Genomic DNA, 13,437 nt, shown 5'->3' on the forward strand with positions numbered 1-13,437 from the left:
CATAAGCAGCAGCAGGAACAATGCCTCACTCTATCCAGGCCAGGCACTGGGATGCCAAGAACAGCACAGGAGACGAGCTACACAGGGAGCCAGCACCTTGTACAACCATCTGGGAGCTCCAACACCCCCTGCCAGGGACCGAAACCAAACCTCCCCTGGAGTGCAGGAGCCCTGCCAAGCCCAGAGTGGGTGGTAAGGGGTAAGCTGGAGTGCAGGGAACAGAACTGCTGCTGAGAGTCCCAAACCAGAGCCAGGGCCAAGGTGTCCGAGGGAGCTTTCAGAACACACACATTTATACCCTAAAGTCACACATCCCTTGGCAATCTAACATCCCTAGGTATCTACGACGTGCTGGCATTGTGCAGGAGGCTTTCTTTCCATGCACCATCTTGTTTGCCCCACACAATGACTGCTGAGGCGGTTCTATTTTACAAACAAAGAAATGAAGGGTCAGAATGGCTAAGTATTTGCCCAAGGTCACTCAGAGAGTATACACTTGGATTTGAACCTGGCTCTTGCCGTCTGCAGAGTCCAGGCTCTTGCACCATTACTACACCGTCTGGCCCTGCAGGGAGTGGTCCTTCACCTTCTGAGTGGTCACCCCCAGAACCTCTTCACGCTGGGGTTGGGAGAGGGAGAAGGGGCAGGAAAGCTTGTTCTCCCCAGACCCAACTAGGTCATCCTGGACATCAAAAGAACATCGTGTCCCACCCTAGGCCTCTGTCTGCTTCATTTTCTTCTGCCTCCTCTGCCCTGCCTTGTGTCTTTTTCACACAACTGGATCAGATGAAGCAGGGCCTATGCCTTTTGTATTTCTGCAGCCCCAACTGTGGGACAGACACCTCGAGCCTTGCACACAGTATGTGCTTCCCGTGTGTCTGCTGACTATTAAGAGAAGTGATCCTTCACCCCTCTCCACTACCACTGCAAGGATAGATCCATGGGAAGATGGGAGCCTGGAAACATTCATGAGGATGGGTATGGGGAGGATGTTAGGGCAAGAGTGGAGGCGGCAAGTGCCCCAGAACTCCTGCCGCCCCACAGCACCCCAAACCCTCCTACAAGACACCTCCCCAGGGTATCTCCCTACCAAAGGCTGGGGAGTCAGTTCCCCAGCTAGGTTCTCAGGAAGGAGCCCCCCACCCCACCCCCAAGCCTCTTGTCCAAAGCTCCTCCCACAGGAAAGCCAATGGAAGGCAGGGTCCAGACAAGGCAGAGACCCCAGACATGGGGTTCCTGAAAGCTGCCTCCTCTCTGATGCCTCCCTGGATATCTTCTTCAATTCCTTCCTTCTCTAGGCTCCCAGAGGAGGTACAGTTTCCTCTCTCAGCGTTTCCTACCCTAGGCTGGAATTTATCTTCGGGCAGAGTAGTTGAACCCTGGTCTTTGGAACCCAACACCTGGACTCAAATCATGGCTCCTTCATCTATTAGCAATGTGACCAACGGCCAGTTCCTTCACCTCTCTGAGCACCTCCCACCGCAGTCATTAAGCCTGCAGACTCAGAATCCAGACCTCCTGGTCATATCTGAGCTCTGACTCTGGAATCAGACTTCCTGGGTTCAAGTCCTGGCACCAATCTTTACTTAACCTTTTTGTCTCAGTGCCTTTATCTGTAAAGTGAGGATAGTAATAGTATCTGCCTACCTAATAGCATTATTATAAGATTAAATGAGGTAGTTTATGCAATATGCTCAGAACAGACTTGACACATGGGAAGCACCCAATAAGTGTTAGCTATCATTGGAAATGGTTGATAAGGCTGTGAAGTGCTGTGCAGTGTCTGAAGCACTTAATAAGCGCTCACTAAATAGTAGGTATGATTATCTTTGCCCCCACTAAGCTGTGATGTCCCGGAGGTGGGTTCTGGATCATATCCCTCTCTGATTCCCCAGCCCCTCGAGCCTTGCACACACTCAGCACGCTGCCAGGCACCAAGCAGGAGCTCAATAAATGCGTGAGGACTGGGAGTGAAGAACTTGCCTGCCTGGACCAGGAGGGTGTGGGCAGCCAGGAGCCTCCTGCCGAGAGAAGGGAGAACCGAGGTGTCAGGGAAGAGGAAACAGAGCAGAGTGGTAAGGGCCGAGACGGAGAGATAACCAAGTGAAGTGAGTGAGAAAAGGAACAGGAGAGGCTGTGGCGGAGAGAGATAAGGAGGAAGGATGGAGAAGGCGAGGGGCGAGGAAAAAGCCTAGGGAAGTGAGGGAGCTCCGTGGAGAGGCGCAAGGCGAGGCTGGGTCAGTGGCAGGGGAGTGGGCGAGCGAGAGAGAGGCACAGGAGCCGGCCCCGAGCGGGACGCGCAGGCCCCGGGGCAGGAGGCGCAGCGGGGGCGCCACCCTGCCTCCCCGCCTCGGGGCGGGGGCCGGGCGGCCGGAGATTGGCTGGGGCGCGCGGCGAGGCCGGGGCTGGAGCTTCAAGGTGGGAGGCGCCAGGATCACTCTGTGCGCGCGGGCGCGGAACGAGGCTGCCACCCACTTGGGCGACCTCAGCGGCAGGGGAGCATCGGGGGCCTGTGCAGCCATGCGGGCGGCGGCGGGGGGCGCGCGGGCGGCCGCGCTGGCGCTGCTGCTGGGGGCGCTGCACGGGGCGCCGGGGCGCGGCGAAGAGTACGACTACTACGGCTGGCAGACCGAGCCGCTGCAGGGGCGCTCGTACTCCAAGCCGCCCCAGTGCCTCGACATCCCCGCCGACCTGCCGCTCTGCCACACCGTGGGCTACAAGCGCATGCGGCTGCCCAACCTGCTGGAGCACGAGAGCCTGGCCGAGGTGAAGCAGCAGGCGAGCAGCTGGCTGCCGCTGCTGGCCAAGCGCTGCCACTCGGACACGCAGGTCTTCCTCTGCTCGCTCTTCGCGCCCGTCTGCCTCGACCGGCCCATCTACCCTTGCCGCTCGCTGTGCGAGGCCGTGCGCGCCGGCTGCGCGCCGCTCATGGAGGCCTATGGCTTTCCCTGGCCCGAGATGCTGCACTGCCACAAGTTCCCCCTGGACAACGACCTCTGCATCGCTGTGCAGTTCGGGCACTTGCCCGCCACCGCGCCTCCAGGTAGCGCTGCCGCCGCCACCACCTCCCTACCCCCAGCCCCTGGCGCCCCGCGCGCTCCGACGGGATAGATGCCGCTCCCCCAACCCCTTCGCACAGCTCTTCAAGCCCCGCGAGGTGCCACACACACACGTCTTTGCTCAGCCCTGCATGTCGCCCGAAGCCTACCAGCCTTCCCACCTGCGGCTGTGGACATTCCCACTGGTTCTCCCCCATTCCAACTCCGTTCCTGAAACCTCCCCGACTTCCCTCACAGCTCCCACCTTCCCAAGCTTCTGGAATCCCTGGGGGAGCCCAATGCTGTCACTCCATCCTGAGGCCTCCAATAAATGCCCCATCACCTCTCTCAGCCCACAAATGCCCAGGATTGCTAAGCACACTCTGGGCTATGATTTCCACCCTATCCCCATTTTCTGCACGTGGGAACCCTAAATTTTCCCACTCTTTCCCCAGTCCCCCAGGTTGGGAGACCTTTGGGTAAGGCTCAGTGCAGAAGAGTGAGCAGATTGCCAGGCTTGGCCCCTGACAAGGAGCCCTTGGGCAAGTTGCTCAACTTTGAGCCTTGGTTTCCTCATCTGTAAAATAGGAAGCAATCCCAGGTTCCCAAAATTTATGAGATCCTAAGTGCCACCTCCCACCCACCCACCCCCAATCCCATTACCCCTAATTCCTCTCTGGCCTCAGCCTCCCCTTCACTGTGCACCCCCTCTGCCAGACTCCTTCCAGGCAGAGTAAGCCCAGGCTGAGCACCAGACAGGAGGACAAACAGTGGCACCAAGCAGGGCAGCTTTGCCTGGGTGGCTAATACCCAGAATCTAGGGAACCCCTGGCTCTGGGACTTTCCCAAAGGGCAGTACCACTCCTCCATTTTCCATTTGACCCGGCCCCCCAGAAACAACTGGACTCCACCACACCCCACCCACCCCTCAAAGCTAACCTCACCCATGCAGTCCCCAGTCCTACACACCCACACAGGACCTGAGAGTTGCAGCTGGGTGGGGGTCCTGTGACCAAAGAGTGTTGAGAGAAGAGAAACCCCCTATTCCCAGGTTAGTAGTGGGACCAGGAAGCAGGGGAGAAAGACCCAGCTCAAGCAGAGACAGCATAGTCCCCAGCAGGGATCCTAGGCATGGCTCCTTTATTCTGGTTTTCTTGGAGCCCGAACATTAACATCCTGGAAAGCAGGGAAATCCCAGGCTTGGATTCCCACCTGGCTCTGCCCTCCCACTCTCACCCGCTTTGAGCCTCTCTCTCCCCCACGATAGGGCACCCACCAGAAGGCAGAGAGAGCGAGGTCAGATGCTGTGTGGTAGGACCAGAGGCAGCCCGAGGTGTCTGTGTGGCCAACAGACAAAACAATATTTCATACAAAAAGAGTTTTGGCTTCCCTTGAAAATTCGGAAGTTCTGGTAATGCTAAACTGGGTGCTCCTCAGTTTACCACAGTCCCTGCCCTGCCGGCGTCACTTATTTACCCACCTGTCTGGAGCCTGGGTTCCTAGAAAGACCCCGCAAACATCCCCACCCCAGCACTATTCTAGGAGTCACAAATCCTGAGTTCTAAGCTCAGTTCTCACTAGCTTTGCAGACTTGGGTAGCCACTCTGGACCTCAGTTTCCTTTTCTTTAAAAGAGGAATAATGGGGCTTCCCTGGTGGCACAGTGGTTGAGAGTCCGCCTGCCAATGCAGGGGGCGCGGGTTCGTGCCCCGGTCCGGGAAGATCCCACATGGCGTGGAGCGGCTGGGCCCGTGAGCCATGGCCGCTAAGCCTGCGCGTCCAGAGCCTGCGCTCCGCAACGGGAGAGGCCGCAACAGTGAGAGGCCCATGTACCGCAAAAAAAAAAAAAAAAAAAAAAAAAAGAGGAATAATGATATCTACTTCATAGGCTGAGGACTAAATGAGACAAAATTTAGAAAAAGACAGTGCACATCATGGTCGCAGCTGCCGGGGTCATGGGGCAATAGTGCCCACCTGGTCAGTTTTGTCCCTTCACGACCTTTTGAACTTCACGACCGCTCAGTGAGCATTATCATTATCATCATCCTGTTTCCTGATGAGGAAGTGGAGGCTTGGCAGGGGGAGGTGGCTGGTCAGTGGGGGAGCCTGAACCCTAAGTGGCTCTATGGACTCTGATCCCCTCTCCCACCCCTGCTTCTCTCTTCAGTGACTAAGATCTGTGCCCAGTGTGAGATGGAGCACAGCGCTGATGGCCTCATGGAGCAGATGTGTTCCAGTGACTTCGGTGAGTGTAGAGCCCACGTGGCCACTGCCCTCTCCCCAGAGAAATGTACCTCTTTTTTGCAGGTCATCCCAGGGGCTTCGAAAGCCCCTCAAGGCCATGGTCCATCCCTGGCCAGGGCTCCGGCAGCCCTCCCTTGACACTCACTACAGAGGGGCCTCCAGGGCTGGATTCTCTTTAGGGGAAGCAGGCTTGGCCCAGAGATGGATGGAGGCAGCAGAGGGGAGAGATGGGCTCCAGGATGGACGTGCAGCCCCCTCGTCCCTGGGCACCTCTGCCTAGTACCTGATGCACCTCTGGCCAGGGGAGCTGTGGTCACCCGTCCCACAGCCTCATCCTGGAGCCTCCCCATTCCTGGGGCAGTCAGGACTTGGCTCCTGTGCGGACCACGCAGCCCAGCGTGTGGTCTTGGCCAGGTCAGCTCCCCTTTTGTGTCTTAGCCTCCTCTGTCTATGAAAAAGAGAAAGCAATGGAATCCTTCCTGCAGCAGGTCTTTGATGTCGTTAGTCTGTTTGGAAAGAGGACACTACTACTGCAAGGTGTGTGCGTGCCCGAGAGAGAAAGGGGGTGGGGGGAGAAGGAAAGAGATTTTATAACACTGTCCTTCCCTGGGCGGCCACAGTTATTCTCTGGCTTCTCCCTGGCTGCTCCCAGAGATGGGCACCCAGAGGCCCGCAGAAGGAGGACGCTGGCCTAAGTGACCGCTGCCAACTCCATTAGGCTCTCTGGCCTTCAACCACCTCCTCCACTACCCCACACACTCACACTCCTACACACACCGCAGACATTCTCTCACACACAAAAACACACAGCACCACACTCCACACTCCCACCCACACTACACAGTTGCACACAGATTACAGCAGTGGGTTCGCCCAGCAAGAGCTGGTGGTATGCGGTGCTTCCCAACCCTGCGCTCCATGACTCAGTGGGTCACGGTGGGAGCACTTACCCATGGAAATCAGCACATGCGACAGAGAAGGCCCCCCCCCACCGCCAGAGCTGGCTGTCTAGCATTTAGAGCCACCACTGCTCCAAACACCAACCCCTGCAAAACACACACACACACGCACGCACGCACACACGCACGCAGCCAGAAATCCCGTTTGGAAGCATCCCCAGAGATCATGAAATCCAGCCTTCCTCCATCACAAGGACGCCCCCTCCACCAAACCCTCCCTCCATCTGGTCAGCTCCACCCCCAATATTTTCCTTTCCCAGGGAGCCCACACCCAGCTCCACTCCCCACGGAGAGCTCTCCACCCTGCACCTGGTGTCATGGAAAGGCACAGGCCAGACCTCAGTTCAACCCAGGCTCTAGAATTCAGGCATATCACCACCTCTCCAAACCTCATTTCCCCACCATGCTTCAAGGATGAAACATGATAATGCCCATGCGAGTCCAGCACATGATGGGAGCTTCATAACTATCAGCGTGTACACGCAGAAGCTCCATCTCCCCAAGCCCCAGGCCTGGAGCTTCAGGCAGAGCACCAAGCATGGGGCCACCAGCATCCTGAGCAAACGTGACGGTTCTCAGGCCATCCCTCTGTCCACCCCAACACACAGTGGTCAAAATGCGCATCAGAGAGATCAAGATAGAGAACACGGACCGGAAGCTGATTGGAGCCCAGAAAAAGAAGAAGCTGCTCAAGCCGGGCCCCCTGAAGCGCAAGGACACCAAGAGGCTGGTGCTGCACATGAAGAACGGCGCTGGCTGCCCCTGCCCGCAGCTGGAGAGCCTGGCTGGCAGCTTCCTGGTCATGGGCCGCAAAGTGGACGGACAGCTGCTGCTCACGGCCGTCTACCACTGGGACAAGAAGAACAAGGAGATGAAGTTCGCGGTCAAGTTCATGTTCTCCTACCCCTGCTCCCTCTACTACCCCTTCTTCTATGGGGCCGCGGAGCCCCACTGAAGGGCACTCCTCCCTGCCCCACCCAGCCAGCTGTGCCTCGTCTTCTGTCTCCGCCCCTGGGGCACACTCTCTCCTCCTGCCCACCTGGCCTCCCCCTACTCCCAGGCTGACCCAGCCCCTGCCGGAGGGTGGTTCGTGCAGAGCTGCTACCAGCACAGGCACTAAGGGATGGACATGGAACCAGGCTGTCCTTGACCAAGGGGTTCTGGGGCCCTTGAAGGTTTCCTCCCATAGGAGCAGAGGTTTCTCAGTTGGGAGAAAGGAGGCAGAGAGAAGAGAGCTCTAAGCAGCCTGAGGAGGTGGTTTCCAGGATAGCCGGTGGTGTCAGCTCCCCTCTGTTGGCGGTGGGGACTCGCCTGGGAGAGGGAAGTCCTGGTATTAGGCTGAGCTACTTGAGGGACAGTGCTTGGCCCCCAGGGCCCCTTCACGTGTCCTCATTGGAGCCCCCCCGAAAGGAAAGGGTCACAGTGCCCTCCAGCCACGCCTCCCCACCTTCCCCGTCTCTGCCCGTTTCCCTTCCCGCTGGACCGGAGAGAAACCCAGCCCAGCCCCGCTCCCAGACGCGCACTCCTCAGCCTCCGCCTGTCCCTTTTATCCTGATGACCAGTAAACTACTGCTACTGCTGCGAGGCCATAGATACTAGACTGATACAGGTAGGGTTTGGTTTTTTTTCTTTTTTTTTTTTAAGTTTTTAATTAAATCAAAGAAAACAAACTGGTTTTAGCCAGGTGATTTCTTTAACAGCGGGGTCCTCGGTGGGGTGTTCAGAAACGACTTCGCAAAAGAGGCCTTTTCGTAACCCACGGCCTGTCCACACAGACATACTTGGAATGCCTAAAAAGAGCAATTCCCATGTTTTCGCAGGATCCCCTGAGAATACATAGAGAGGGTCACCCTTCTCATCCTCATGACGAGATTAACTGAGCAATGGAGATGACTGTCCTTTTGTCTCAGAGGAAGGACAGAGATGCCAAGTTCCCCAGCCTTCTCCCACCATCAGAAGGCTCCCACAGTCCTGCAGCATCTCCCTGACACGGGCAGTGCCTGCTCTGAGGAGCCCCCAAAAGGCTGGGCCACAGGGAACTACTCTGAAGAGCCAGAGGCCTAAACGTGTCACTCCTACCCCTAAAGCTCAAACACCCCTGGGCACTGGACGTGCAGGAGATGATGGTGTGGACAGGTGCTACTCCAAGCTGGTCCCTGGACCAGAGCATCAGTATCACCTCAGAGCTGGTGAGAACCACAGCAGCTCAGGCCCCACCCCAGACCTGCATTTTTTTTTTTTTTTTTGGTGGTACGCGGGCCTCTCACCACTGTGGCCTCTCCCGTTGTGGAGCACAGGCTCCGGACGCGCAGGCTCAGCGGCCATGGCTCACGGGCCCAGCTGCTCCGCGGCATGTGGGATCTTCCCGGTCCGGGGCACGAACCCGCGTCCCCTGCATCGGCAGGCGGACTCTCAACCACTATGCCACCAGGGAACCCCAGACCTGCATTTTAATACATAAACCTTCGAATCATCTAGGGAGCTTTTACAAATTACTGGGCTCTACTCTAAATCCATTAAATCTGAACCTCTGGAGGGTGGTCCAAAATCAGCATTTCTAGATGCCCACTGGGGCAGTGTGCAGCCAGAGCTGAGAACCTCCATCCGGATAAGCCGACCGCTAAGGCAGGAGGGCGAGGGGCTGAGGTTACCTCAGGCTGGAAGGGTCCTGGTCCTGCGTGCGGGGAGCGGACCAGCTATAATGCCTCAGGGGGCTTCTTCAGCGAGCTCAGTGCAGATGGAGGCTGCTACCTTGAGCTGGATGAGGCAGCGAGGGGAGAAGGCTTGAAACGGAGGCGACAGGCTGCTGTCAGTAATGCGTCCAGAATTTGGGAGGGGGGGTGCCCGGAAAGAGTCCTGAGGGGACCGTCAGCAGATGCTGAGGGACAGGGCAGACGTACCCAGAGCAGGGGGCTGGGGACACCCCCAGAAGGCTTTCCTCACCAACTGGGGTACAGCTGGGATGCCACGTCCAGTCAAGGCCTGCTGATCCTCCAAAACAATGGAGCCACGTTCTCTTGAGGCGAGGAAAACCCTGGCTTGCTTCCGCAGCCCTCAGAGGAGCGCGCTGCCACAGAGAAACAAGGGGCCAGTGCGGGCTAACAGGTGGTCTGACAGCCTGCCCATAAATCACCTCCCTGGCAGTCAGGTGCCCCACACAGGTCAGGGGCGGCCGCGGCCTGTGTGTTTCTCCTCACCTCTGAGGAAGCCGCTGCCTCCCACCCTCGCCCAAAGCCTGCCCAGCCCACATGGCTCCCTGAAACCGCCCCTTGTCTCCCAGCCTCCTACCCCGACCAAATATTTACGGGCACTTCTAGGGTCAACCAGGACCAGGGATTCTTTTTTCACTGAATACACAGGACTCAGGCTGCTTCTGGCCAGAGCACAATACTGACCTCTGTCAGGTGCTGGCAGCCCACAAGAGGGAGCGGGCGGGGAGGGGTGCCCTTAGCCCATCCTGCGAGGCACCCCTCACCCACCGCCACTAAGGGGTCAGGCCCTGCCCTGCACCTTGGCTCTGTCCCTGGCACCTGCCACCAGAGCCCCCGGCAGTCTCTTCCCTGGGACCAAAGACCAGGGAGGCCCTGCAGGGCCTGAGCGCACCCTGCATTCAGTTCAGCCACAGAACACTCCCTCCTGGCCAGCCTGAGACAGGCGGCTGGTGGTGCCCAGTGAGCACCTGCGCTGCGTATCAGTGAATGATAGCATCTGACCGCGGGGAGCAGAACCCGCCAGAAACAGCGGGGCTTCCCCACTCAAGAGGTCTGGAGGTGGGAGGTCCGTGTCCCAGGCTCATTCTGCCTTCCTGCTCTGCCAGGGGGTGGTGCCTCCTCCTCCCAACTTCTCAGCCACATTCCAGGGAGCAAGGCAGGAGAGGGCTAGGAGCAGAAGCGGCGCGTCAGCTGCCTCTGGCCCTTTTGATCAGGAAAACAGTAATTTCCCAACAAGTTCCACCTGGTAGATTTCCACTTCTCGCTCACCAGCCAAAACTAAGTCACATGGCCAGTCCTAGTTGCAAGGGAGCAGACGAAGTGTTTCAGCTGGGTGCAAAATGAGAGTTTTGATCGAGAACAGAAGGGATTTGGGGTAGGCCCATGACACTCAGGATCAGGCGAGAAGAGGCCAATTCTGGGTTCCAGTGCTGTGAGTTAATGACCATGTGACATTGGGGACATTTCCCAGCTGGAAAACGGAGTGATCATGGCCACTTCACAGGGTGGCTGAGTGTTAAGCAGGGAAATGTATGAAAAATACCTGGAAACAATGCCCAGCATTTAGAAGATGCTCATTAAATGGTAATTAGTATTTTTATTAACCAAAGGCCTTGACCTAGCACAGTGCCTGCACAAAATAAGTGCTTATTAAATTCCTAACTGATTTGTTAATCAACTAAGAAATGCTACTGGCAGGAAGGCAAGGAAAAGACAGGAACATCTTATCTAAAGGCCAGAACTGTTACTTCCAGAAGGGGGAGAGAATTCACATGTGTGGTTTTGCATCAGAAAATACATCCCCAGGTAGTATGTAGGGCAATAGAGGAGAGAAGACTTACAATACTATAGTAGCATTCAGTATATATCCAGCCCATTAATATATAAATATTCAAGCACTTGGGCATTTTAGTTTAAGCCTCCTGAGGTAGGTACTATTATTAGCCCCATTTTAATGGTGAGGAGACTGAGGTTCAGGAAGGTTAATGAACTCACTGAAGGACATACAGCTGTACTTAGCGGCGTGGTTAGGATTTGACCCCATGCTCTTAGCCCCTGTACTACTGCCTGCAGGGGGCAAAGCCGAGGACAGGTGGGCAGGATTGGTGTACAAGCAGCCATGCGTCTGCTACCCTGCCTCACAGGAAGATTTCTGGGGACCCTGCTCAGATCTCACTCCAAGGGCCCTGAGAGCAGCAGAAGAGCCATCCTTGAACCATGGCTCTTCTCCCGAATCCCAGGGCAGCCCACCCCTTCGCCCCTCCTCCTCTCTCAGCCCCATCAGCATCCAGCCTCTCGGGTCCCACAAAGGAAGCTCACATCCCACAGCTGTTTAGTCGGCTGTAATCCTGGCTAAAGTTCACTCCTTGGGAAATCCAACGTGGGGGGTGGTTGCTGCTGGAATGTGCGTGGCTGGGACCCAGTGTCCCAGCCCAGACGGCAGGCTCTGCTGGGGCCAGGGGAATCCAGAACCTCTAGCCCCCAGCTGTGCCAGAGAATGGAATGTGCTACTCTAGGGTTTTGAAACAGACCCAGCCAAGGAGATGGGGGGTGCTGGGAGCTGGGGGAGCTCCTGCCACAAGGCTGCCTCTGTTCCCCTGGAGGTTGAGCCCACTTCACTAGGGCTGGCGGTGGGCAGGCCCTCCTGTTAGCTCAATGGCTCAGAACCTCCTGGAGCTAGTGGAACAAGGCGGAACAGAAGGGAGGTGACAGCCAGGACTGCTATGGTGACCAGTTTCTCTGAGGCACCCACAAGCACGTGTGGCACAGTTCAAATCGTGGCTCCATGGCTTACTAGCTGTGTGACCTGGGGCAGGTCACTTAACCTCCCTAGGCCTCCACTTACTCATCGGTGAAATGGAGTTAATAGTAGGACCTAGCTTTGGGGACAGTCACGAGGTTTAAATGAGATGACACACTCGGCACACTGCCCAGTACAAGTGCTCAATAAACGTAGGTATTATGATCTTAGAGCCACCAGCTGCAGGATAGATGCTGGAGCCAGGGCCTCGAAGGTTCCATGGAGACAAAGGGATGAAAATGGCACCTCATTTGGCTTCACCTCTGAGAGCCAGGTGACCAACGACCTCAAATCCCGAAGACCCCACAAACCATGGCCAGTTTAAGGTCCGTCAAGGCTCACTGGAGGCTGCGCCCCACCACTAGCAACCCATGAAAAGATGGCCAGAACCCTCAACCCAAGCCAGGCCGTGGGAGCTGGCCATCCATCCAGGTCTGCCCAGCAGGTCCCAGGGCTGTCGCAGACCTGGCTACTGTCCCCTCACTGGGTCCCTGAGAACAAACTGGGAAGCATCTTTTAAACCAGGCATCCAATTCTACAATGGACAATCTGCTTTCCAGGCCATCCTACCTTTGGTCCTCTCCATGCTGTGGACCCCAGGCAGCGGGAAGGCACAATCCACTCCTAGTAAAACCCTCCATGGCTCCATTTTCCCAGTGGCACCTGCACTTTGAAGATGTCCATCACTGGCCTGCTCTGAGGCCCTCACACGCACCTCAAGGGGACAAGGAGGTGGCTTTCCTTCTATGAGGCCACTGACCCCAAATGATGAAAACCACGTTTCTCACACTCTGAATCCCACGTCCTGAAAGCTACTCGTGCTATAGTCTGTATTTCACCATTAGACATTGTTTTCATTTTCCCAACATAAAATATTGACTCTGCTTTTTCAAACTATACTCTGGCTTCATTCTTTCCTGAAAATAATCTATGATTATTCTCTAGTTTAAAAAAAATTGCCGTTCTAAGCCATGCAGGGCAGAGTTATTCTGATATTCCTAAAGATGGCCAGAATGAGAGAAATGAGTTAGTGTTTATTGAGCATTTACTCTGTGCCAGGCACCTCGCTTCCCACCTGGAGTGGACTATCTCATTTAATCCTCACAGCAGCCACACGAGATAGAGATCACTATCTACCCACTTTACAGATGAGGAAAGCAGCACAAAAAGGCTTGGGGGCAAGGCCCCTGCAGCAACTCCAGTGTGGCTGCAGCCAATGGTAGAACAGGGCCAAGTGTGGAGCCGGTCCATCGCAGCACCCGCCTCTACTGTCACCGGGATGCTCTCTGGCTAGTGCAGGCTGCTCCTGCTCTAAGGGAAGTCCCTTCTGGTTCCATCCTCCAGTGCTGAGGGGAACCCGCATCTTCAAATGGGTATGGTGTGGCTCCCACAGTGAGGGGCTGCACTGGATTATCTCTGAGCATCCCTCCAACTGACCTACTATGACACACGCCCTCCATGAGGAAAACCGCCTTCCTGGGCCTGCGCTACCACTGCTGTCCCCTTTTGCTCAAGCCCTACTTCCCACTCCTCCAGCATCTTTACTCTTCCTCTGGACTACCAGGCTACTGAGGTCGCTTTGGTACCTTTTTTTGCCACTTTGGTACTTTTTAAATACTTGGTACTTTTTGGTACTTTAAATTTAAAGAACATGCTCTTCTGTAAAAACTCCTAGGACAAGGTTCT

The 13,437-nt window shown here is 56.2% G+C and overlaps 1 protein-coding gene across 1 annotated transcript; it reads left to right on the forward strand.

The window, feature by feature from the left end:
* Positions 1-2,520: 2,520 nt before the first annotated feature.
* On the forward strand, positions 2,521-8,105 carry SFRP5 (secreted frizzled related protein 5; the record flags this gene model as incomplete). The annotated part of the gene is made up of 3 exons (XM_081235411.1): positions 2,521-3,043; positions 5,205-5,282; positions 6,849-8,105. 3 exons carry the CDS (start codon positions 2,521-2,523, stop codon positions 7,193-7,195), a joined length of 948 nt encoding a protein of 315 aa, XP_081091537.1. The 3' UTR covers positions 7,196-8,105.
* Positions 8,106-13,437: the final 5,332 nt, after the last annotated feature.

This window comes from Mesoplodon bidens, assembly GCF_964165515.1.
Source record: "Mesoplodon bidens genome assembly, chromosome: 1".
In the NCBI taxonomy this organism is placed as follows: Eukaryota; Metazoa; Chordata; class Mammalia; order Artiodactyla; family Ziphiidae; genus Mesoplodon; species Mesoplodon bidens.